The sequence below is a fragment of the Nestor notabilis genome, unplaced genomic scaffold (assembly GCF_000696875.1).
Source record: "Nestor notabilis isolate BGI_N333 unplaced genomic scaffold, ASM69687v1 scaffold5302, whole genome shotgun sequence".
NCBI lineage: Eukaryota > Metazoa > Chordata > Aves > Psittaciformes > Psittacidae > Nestor > Nestor notabilis.
In genome coordinates, this window is record NW_009918626.1 from 159,595 (window position 1) to 169,098 (window position 9,504).

Here is a 9,504-nt window from a genome sequence, read left to right on the forward strand (position 1 = left end):
ACAAGATGGACAGTACAAGGAAAAAAAACCCAACAAAATTACTATTTATTATACTGTTATTATAACGTAGTAAATATTTTAAGGTTATCATAGAGACAAGGAGTGCACCTTCAGTTTCCAACAACCCATCAAATGTTAACTAAGCTGAAATTAAGTATAGTGTACAGTAGTTTTGCATTGCCCTTCCTCATTTGCTACTGAGAAGGGATATTCCTGCAATAACTGTCTGGAGCTCTCTGCTCTGAGGACAACTTATTTTTAGGACAGATCACTTCAGACAAGAAGCATCCACTGCCTTCATCCTCCTATTAGCCAACAAGAGTCCCCTGTACCCATGATGCTAGAAGTGGTGTCTATACATTGCACGGATTTCATGCTGGTCATATCAGGTTTCATCTACCATGATGTGTGGCACTGCCATTCCAGATTTTGGCAGCTTTCCTTGACAAGTAACAAAACTTCTGCTCTAAAACAAGTGTGCTGTGCTCCCTTCAACCGTGGGGGTGCAACTGCTGTGCATACAAGCTCTGGATAGTGCTGCAACAGGCAACCATTTGCTGGGGCATTGCCCCTCGAAATCCCCACCCAGGCAGGTCAGGTATGCCACCAGTTCAAACTTATTTTTACTCAGAATTTGGCTCCAAGAAAGTAAAAATAGAATTTTCCACCACAAAAAGTAACCTTTTGTGTCATAAATATGCATAAATATACATGCCATGCAAATATTCATTACTTTGTGCTTCCAGGAGCAAAACTACTCAACAGCAACATTGCACATCGCTTGCCTTTTCCTACTCATATGTTTGCTCTTGCAAAATTCGTCAAGACTTGTTCTGGCCACATCAACGTTTGTAGGACACATGTGAGGCTTAGCCACTACCTGGAGCAGCCACTGGTAGACAGATGAAGTTTCAATCCTTGCACTTGTCATTCAAGACTTACACTGTTACATTCATTTAAAAATGGATTAACTCCATAGAAAACTCGGCTGTGTTAGTGAGATGGGTACAAGGCTGGAAGGGAGATGATGGTTACTCTCCCCAGGTCACACTGCAGCATTGTACAGCTTTCATTAGGTGTGAACAAAAGATAAAACACAACTCTAAGACAGCAAGAATCTAAACCAGAACTGAGCAAAACGTATAAGGCTTTTACTTCTGAGGCACTGAAATTCTGGAGAAAACCAGCGTACAACAGCTACATAACACCTAGCTATCGCAGTGTTACTGCAGAGAAAGGATAAAGAATAACATTCATAAAATCTTGCTTAACGCAGAGATGTTAGTAACACTGTGGTGAGGACTGAAATGGAATAGCACTGAGCCTCCAGTCACAGTTTTTTGGCCAGTATGTTCAAAATGCTGATTTTATGCACTAGCTAACAGACCTCTCTTGTTTTTTCCTGAAGTTTATCAGTGTAACCTGCGCTTCCATACCCATTGTGTTTGTAAGTGCAAAGCTTTAAAAAATTTCCACAACGCTGTTAAAAAGAAACAACAAAATCCAGGATCTGGGATACCAAATACTGTGTGCATGCATTTTAAATCAATTTAGCTGCTCTTTACAAAATACACTTATATCATGTTGTGCATTTCCAGTGGCATTTTGAGAAATACAATTTTCCATTTACTGTGAGAGGTGCTGGTTTTCACCATGTTTCCAAAGAAAACAAACATTTTAAGTATAAATCTGAAGACAGTCATGATACCTTGCCTTAGCAAGGAGTCTGCTTCCAATGAAATCAAATCTTCACTTACCATTAAGGTTTTGTTTTGTTCCCCACCCCCCCAAGTGAATTGGAATACATATATTATAATTTGATTATACCAAAACTTGCTCATATTAAAGTTGTACTGTGAAATGACTTCACCATAGTTAGACTCCACTGAATGTGATGAGCCAAGAACTTGTCAAATTCTGAATATAACATACATGGAATATGCCATCTATATATAATCACTAGGAGGATAATCTCTGAGCAGATTTTCTCTGGTAAATCTTGTTGCTACCAGAGCCCCAGGACTGGGAAAAACTGCCATATAAACGGAATACATGGTGGTCACACAACAAAGCTCCTCCTCTCCCACCAGAAGAAACAAGCAAACATCGAACCAAAATTTCTTACCCTGATATTATTTCTGCAGGTGGAGAAATTTCAGCAGAGTGGAAAGCAGGAAGCAATCTCGTATCCACAATAAAGAATTGCACAGTTGGATTTTTAGCTCCTGCCTAAAAATATATTTTTTCATTGTACTTTTGAAGAGAGAATATTCTTTGTGAAATAAGTGTATGAAATGATAGACGAAGAAATTACTAGAGTCAGGTAGAACCAGCCAACTTCAAACATTTGAAAAGACAAGTTCCTAAATGCAGTTCTTAAGATTGGTACATAAATTATCCTTTGTGGGTTTTTTTTGTACGCAAGTGTTACTTATGCGTCTCTAGATAAGAAAGACTACTACATTTAGAAACAGTGGTAACTACATAGGGCTTGCTGTACCCAAAGCAGTATTGGGCGGTATCTCATCCCACATGCCACACACAGTACCTAACGGTGAATCAAATCCACTGCTAACAGATAGAAAACTGCTTCTTCATAGAAACTGATACCTTACATTAAGTGATCACATAATAAATAGCCGCCTATACCACAATCAAAGCTGTGACTGCAGCACATACCCTATTATATTAATGTAGTACTACCGACAATAATGTAACTGTGTCAGGAAAGGCTTCCCTAGAATTTAACTAGCCAAGTCCTCATCATAAGGGTTAGATAGCTGTAGTTGACACTCCTACAGAAGTTGGCAATATTCCAAACAAAAAGAGAGTTTATAATGATAAAAGGTACAATTTAAATTGGCAGCTCATTCCACACCTATGTTTGTTCAAAGGCAGCACACTCTAGGGCACAGTGCCTGCATCGGTACATGAGCCCAGTGCCTCACTATGAGCATTGGTGATCTCTCTGGGGGAGGCTCCAAGAGGACAGCTGAGGGCCATGTGTTCCTGAAGCTTTGGGAAGGGTGGGAATTGACTGACCATGGCTGCTGCTCAGAAAGCTGACCTTGGGCACAAAGAGGACCAGAGGGTGGCTTTTTACAAACAGCTGTACCAGTTGAGCAATTAGTTGACTGTACCAGCTGTTCTGCCCCAACAGAACAATCAAAAGAATCAAAAGAATGAGAATATCTTCCTGAGCCGGCCAGACCAGCATGTGGGAGCATATATAGGTGCCTCAGCCAAACACAGACTATAAAAATCAAACGACAAACAAAAGGAACTGAAGAAAGTGATGGGCTTGAAATTACAACCCATGTAATTCCTTCCCAGCAATGGGGATTCCCATCATGGTGGCAGTGAGCATGTTATGGAGACCCACAATGAGAACCATGTTTGTGTCACGACTCAGCAGTATAGTGCAATTGTTGTGTTTTGTACCTGTATTGTGTCTTCAGTGCACTGCTGCACCTACTAAACCAAAATCCCACATAATGTTGAGCAACCTCACGCAAGTAAATCCTGTATTAAACATGAAACCCTCCTATTACGGAGTACCTGAAAGAACTTGTTTAGAGCACAATGGACATTCTTACACCATTTAGTCCACTGCTAACTGTGCCACAAGCAGTGGGCACAAAATCATGTGGAGGGGAAGGAGCTGCATACACTAAAAGCTTCCCTCTAACAGCTAAGACTGAGAGAGCTTTACATCTAGACAAAGAAACTCCATCAGCCAATTCCTCTGCTTCACCCCAATATAGGAAGCATCTAAACAACTAAAAACGCTACATTGAAGTTGAGAATATTTCACTAGCAATACCATGCACAACCCTAACACCACAATGTACATCTGTCAAATGCTTTGTACCAATTCCAGCTTCCCAAGAGTTTTTTTTCTCTCGACATCTACTTGCTACCTCAAAATTTTCTGGTGAAACAACAAACCCTTAAATCATTTCTTTTTTTTCTCCCCTTTTCCTTTTTGCTTTCCCCTGGAGATAAAATACTTTAACATTGCCAGATGCTGTTGACTTCAGCAAGAGTAATCACAGCAAGCTGTTGAGGAGAGACAGACAATATTTTCATTAGCAGAAACTGATTAAATGAGACTACTCTCTTAATGAAACTGCAGAACAACCATGTTTAATAAATAACACAGACCTTGGGATACGGGATTCTAATGGTCTTTGGATACTGCAAGGTGTCCTCGGAATAAAAGGAATACTCTATAACAGGAACTTCTGAATCATTAAATGATGCATATGCCACAAAATTGCCATTTGGAGACCACCACAGAGCAGAATGGGTGCCAAACATTTCCTCTGAAAGAGATGCAAATGCATTTAAGTTATAATTGATAAGTTGACTCTTGTACCCTAGGTACTGTTCTCAGCAGTTTTTAATAGGATTATTTTAATTGAAGCTCAGGTACCAAAGTGCAGACTGCTTGACAGCATTAGATCAATGCTTATGGTCTATCATATGAAGCTAATTCACAAGCTGACTTCCAGTGATGTACTGCAAGTTAGGTGAACTCATTTCTATTCTTAGATCCTCACACTAGCTAAGTATTAAACTCAGATAAGAATGCCTGCTTCTGTTAAAATACAGGCTATATTATTTTGATTATTAGATTATTTTGAACTTTCTTGAACTTTTTTTTTTTAACTTTTCAATTATAAGAAATAACAGTTAAAATAATTACAATAAACAAAGTTTTATGCAAAGTAACACACACTTGACATAGTTACCTTCATAAACCCAGTCTGGTATTCCATTGAAAATTTTATTTTCTTCTCCATTTTGAGTGATTTGCACAGATTCTGCTGTCGGTGAAGGTTTTATATAAACATTATTATTCCAAACATACGCCTGCAAAACATCATTGTGTTTACAATTACTACTAGAGTAAATCCTACTTCCTTCCTTTGCTTCTTCTACTGAGAAATTCACATGACATGATAAAGATTGTCTTTGAAAGCTGTGTTTCACCAAACATCACTGACGCGTAACAATCTTGAATTACTAATACAAATCATGTGTAGCAACCTAACTTCAGGCCTAGGTACAAAAACAATTAACTATGATAAATGACACTATTACCACATCAAGTTTTGAAAACCTCACTACTTCTTTTCCACTGAGGTACAAGCTTATTTTCCTTCATTACGAGTTGTTTTTCACTCATTTGTCTTTCAAAGAAAACTATTGGTACTTTGGTAAAACATTGCAAAGATGGTGCATTTCTTCACTACCACTCAGAACTCTATTTTTTGGCACCTGCCTGACTCTCTCATCATCCCTATTTTTTCTCTCCAACAAATGAACAGTACAGTTTTGTTCCAGAGCTTCACTGTGAGATGCAAAAAGCTCTTTTCGACATCCTTCGCGTGTATGGTTGGGCTTTGTAATTCCTATACTAAGAGCAATAAGAATACATAAACACCACATGCTCCTGTGATAGCTCTTTATTCAGATCCAATGCTCACCCATAACCCTGCAAACACAGTGGCTGTCACCATTATCATGGACTGGGAGGAGAGGAGGGAAAAAAAAACACCCAAAAAACAAACAGCACAGTGGGAAAAAGTACGAGAGAGATTTTGATACTCTAATCCCTGTTAAATGCAGCCATCAAGTAAAACTTCATTGATTATGATGTCATTAGGAGATAAAAATCACAGTGATGAGTAAGAAGACAATTGTAATGCTGCTTCTTTGAAATGGATGAGCTACTGTCTGTAATTGTAAAAACATGAAGGTCCTGTCTGTGCATTTGTGCATTTCATGGCTACTGGGGCCACTACTAATTTCAGGAATGCATTTTCATTAAAGAACAAAACAAAACACACAGAGGGATTTTGGAGTCTTTCCAGCAACAGTAGTTGATTTGGAAACTAGTTCAGCTACTTTATCCAGCAGTAGGAAATTCCCGAAACCTCAAGGGTGCAGACAATGTGAGCTTCCATGTGAGTGTACAAAGCCAGCTGTTTATGTAAGTTTCACTTATCTTTACTAACCAGTTTATGACCAACAGGTGACCAGGTTATATATTGTGTATCATTAGGTAGTAGTCCATCATCTAAGATAGAACTGTAAAAACAAAACCAAAATGCAGCAAAGAGAAATCAGTGAAATGTCATTTCATTGAAAAATAATGGTAAAAACTTTCTCTCGTGCATAAAATTACTGACCTGCTATTGAAATCATAGATGTGATATGAAGCTGTATAGGAATGTCTCCACAACTGCACAGGAAAAAAAAAAATAAATTAAGAAAATCAATTTCACCAGATTCACATCCCTTACAGTTTGAATACCTCTGAAACCTTCCTCATGGTTTTGCTTAAGACAGACAGACCCCAATGAACGTACAAGGGTAACAAATCCCTGTAAGGTTTAAGAAAAGACTAAATAATTGCCACCCCCCTGGGTTCATCACTTAAATACTATGATAGAGGCCACTGACTGATTAAGGACAGAGATACAGAGGCCCGAGATGCTGCAGATTTTTAGAAATCCTTGTAGTTACATGGCAGACTATTGTAGCTATGCACAGTTAATCCTCCTCCTTCTGCCTTACTGGCGCGCTTGCTGTTTTCTGTCTCATTTTCCATGCTGTTTTATTTAACTTGGCATCTTATTACTCAGTAGTCCTCACAAGTCCCAGCAGTATTTCTGCAGCAGTTCCTCCAGTTCCAGGGTGACCTATTCCCATTCATACTGTCACAGAAATAAACTCTTCCTCTCAAAAACCTGACTCTCAAAGTCGCTATCACTCTGTGGGCACTTACAGAGAGAAAGATGATGATGACACTGCAGATGTTCAAATGTACTCACTATGTGGGGCTGAAGAGATTTGATTTAGCCCATGGTGTTGACATGTTACAATAATGCTACCCTTCTATGATGGTTCTGGAAGATTTGTATGAAGATATAAAACAATAACTTAGTACTACACAACCAGATGGCTATTACATAAGAAGTGTCTACATCCTCATGATTCATTTTGTTACTGTTTTCCTGCAGTAAAGATTAATAGCTTTTAATCACACTATTACATAAAGGTTAAAAGATCTTGCTTCAGCATTAAAATAAAATTAACTCTTATGACTGCAACAAATAAAATACTGCAAAGCAATAAATCACGAGCAGAGGGTATGTCTAGGGTGGCTGGAAACGTATAAACCATTTTCTGTCCACTAATGATGCAGTGAAAAGCCAGACAATTCTTAACAATTTGGAAAGACAACAGGTAACTGGCTTAAGATTACCTAGCAAGGAAGGAAACTGAAAAAAAGTGATGTCTGAGTGCATGGATTCTGGGTGGCACAAGTGTGAAAGACATTCTGGGGACTACAAAGCTAGAACACGTAGATAGAGCTCGGTGACACTGTGCTTGAGCATTTGTACACTGCATAAGTCAGCACTAAGCTTTCTGCAAACAAACCAGGCAGCTGTCTATCAACAAAAAAACAAAAAAACAAAAAAAAAAAAAACCAAAAAAACCAACAAAGTTAAGTTACTGGCTTCCCAGTGCACACACTGCAATATCTCCATTAGTTTTCTGTAACTACCCTCATATGGCACGAAGAACCAGGTTTTCATGCCACCTCACGTAAACATAGGCTGACCTTTGTTGAATGGTTAACCACCATGTCTGGATGAGGCATTATGCTGGAGGTTTTTCATGTGCTTGCTGACATTAGGGATCAAGGATACCCAAGTCCATTCCAAGCATAAGAGAACAGCATTCTCTTGTAAGCACATGCTGCTTTTCATTCACCTCAGTTTTTAAGTTCTTATGTCCTAACACCACAACATAAGCATATGTATACAGCATATATGTACAACCGTGTGTATACAATCATATTTACTCATCACTTCTCCTTACCCACACAACTCCTTGGACAGTGATGCCCATCTACTCTTCTAGCCTGTCTTCCCAGGTGAACTGTCCAGCCTCACTCTCCTTGTGATACCTCTCCATCCACTTTTTACCCAGCTTATTTTCCTCGGCAGTCATAAGTCTTCTGCCAAGCTCACAGATAATACCCGTCTCTCTTCTCCTCCTTCTGCCTGCTCAACTTCACTGTTCCTCTGCAGACATCCATCTCATTCATCCACCCCCTGCTTTCCCTTGAATTCTTCCAAGCCTCTCAGTTGTTCCCAAACCTTTATTTCCCAGTTTCATGCTCAGAAGTGCCCTCATACCTTTGTAGAGCTGTACTGCAGAAGAGCAAACTTTTGGTCAGGCGACAATATAACTGTGGTCGCCTTGTATTTATCCTGTCAACAAAGGGCAAAAGGAACACATTAAGCATTGATTCCAAAGAAATGCACAGAATAAAATATTAAACTCAATACCTTTCCCAATGTCTGCATATATTATATATAACCAACATACTAATGTTGTATTCGCCAAGATTACTGAGGATGTTCCGCTGTCAGCGTTGACAAGTAGGATGTCCCCATTAGTTGCTTTGTGAAGATACTGATGTCCTAGAAGAACAAGAGAGTTGCTAATAAACAGTAATAAAATGCTGATCAGTTACTTCTCTCTTTCCCGTAAATTTTTTAGTGGGAAATAAAATTAAGAAATCTGGTCAATGCCGTGTTTCCCACTTCTGTAATGAAAGGATGCTTATAGTACAATAACGTTCACAGAATGTAGGCCTGGGGCTCACAGCCTCCGTGCTTTCTGGCATCTCTTTTCCTTGGAGCACTAGGCATATTCAAAAGGAAAAGCACCCTGTATCCTCCTGTTCCCTGATAGCCTAACGCACAAGGAAGCTGACACACTTCAGAAGATAACATGCTTCCCCAAAAACGCATACATGTAAGTATGCTTTTTTAATAGCATTTTATTAGGAGAATATAGCTTGCCATGAACACAAACAGCTATCTAAGGCGGGGAAAAAAATCAAAACCCTTTGAGACATGCACCTTTCTGTAATGGCACCATTAAATAACATACCTTATCTTTTCAGGATACAGAATTAACCTTAGCATGAAAATGTATGTTTACTGAAGGTAGTACATTCTCTTGATATTCATGCTCTACGTGGAAATGAATTACCTGAAATCCACTGCAAATCATACGTTCTGTAGTTATAGTCATTGTTCAAGTAATTATGCAGAGTGTATGTTCTTCGTGAATCAGGCTCAGTGGTACTATCTGAAAGAGACAAGAAATTTTAATGTTGCTGCAACTTGTTCTACCCCAGTTTCTTAACCTGACTACTAAAATAAGTGGGCTTTTGTTACTGGTTACTGATGTTTTTTAGCTAACCAGCTCCAAAGTACTAGCAGTGAGAAGGCACTAAAGCCTTACTGCAAGATAAATTCAGCAAGCATAAAATAAAGAAGTATCGGTGAGATCCCTCAACAAACTCATGTGAAAATGAAAATACCTTTTTGACAGTGACAAAAATAAACAGAAGACCTCTGGCCCTCGTATCTCAAAAAACACATACTTGTACACCTCAAAAATTGAAAAGAA

General features: G+C 38.9%; 1 protein-coding gene across 1 annotated transcript in view; it reads right to left on the reverse strand.

Moving 5' to 3' along the window:
- DPP4 (dipeptidyl-peptidase 4) overlaps window positions 1–9,180 on the reverse strand; it is a gene marked incomplete at its 5' end in the record, with an annotated part of 31,765 nt that extends 22,585 nt beyond the window's left edge. The window contains 8 exons of the mRNA XM_010009799.1: window positions 2,126–2,229; window positions 4,165–4,325; window positions 4,755–4,875; window positions 6,024–6,096; window positions 6,198–6,250; window positions 8,217–8,291; window positions 8,410–8,504; window positions 9,082–9,180. Coding sequence (XP_010008101.1) covers window positions 2,126–2,229; window positions 4,165–4,325; window positions 4,755–4,875; window positions 6,024–6,096; window positions 6,198–6,250; window positions 8,217–8,291; window positions 8,410–8,504; window positions 9,082–9,180 — 781 coding nt within the window. The remainder of the gene's footprint in view (window positions 1–2,125; window positions 2,230–4,164; window positions 4,326–4,754; window positions 4,876–6,023; window positions 6,097–6,197; window positions 6,251–8,216; window positions 8,292–8,409; window positions 8,505–9,081) is intronic.
- Between the last annotated feature and the right edge of the window lie 324 nt (window positions 9,181–9,504).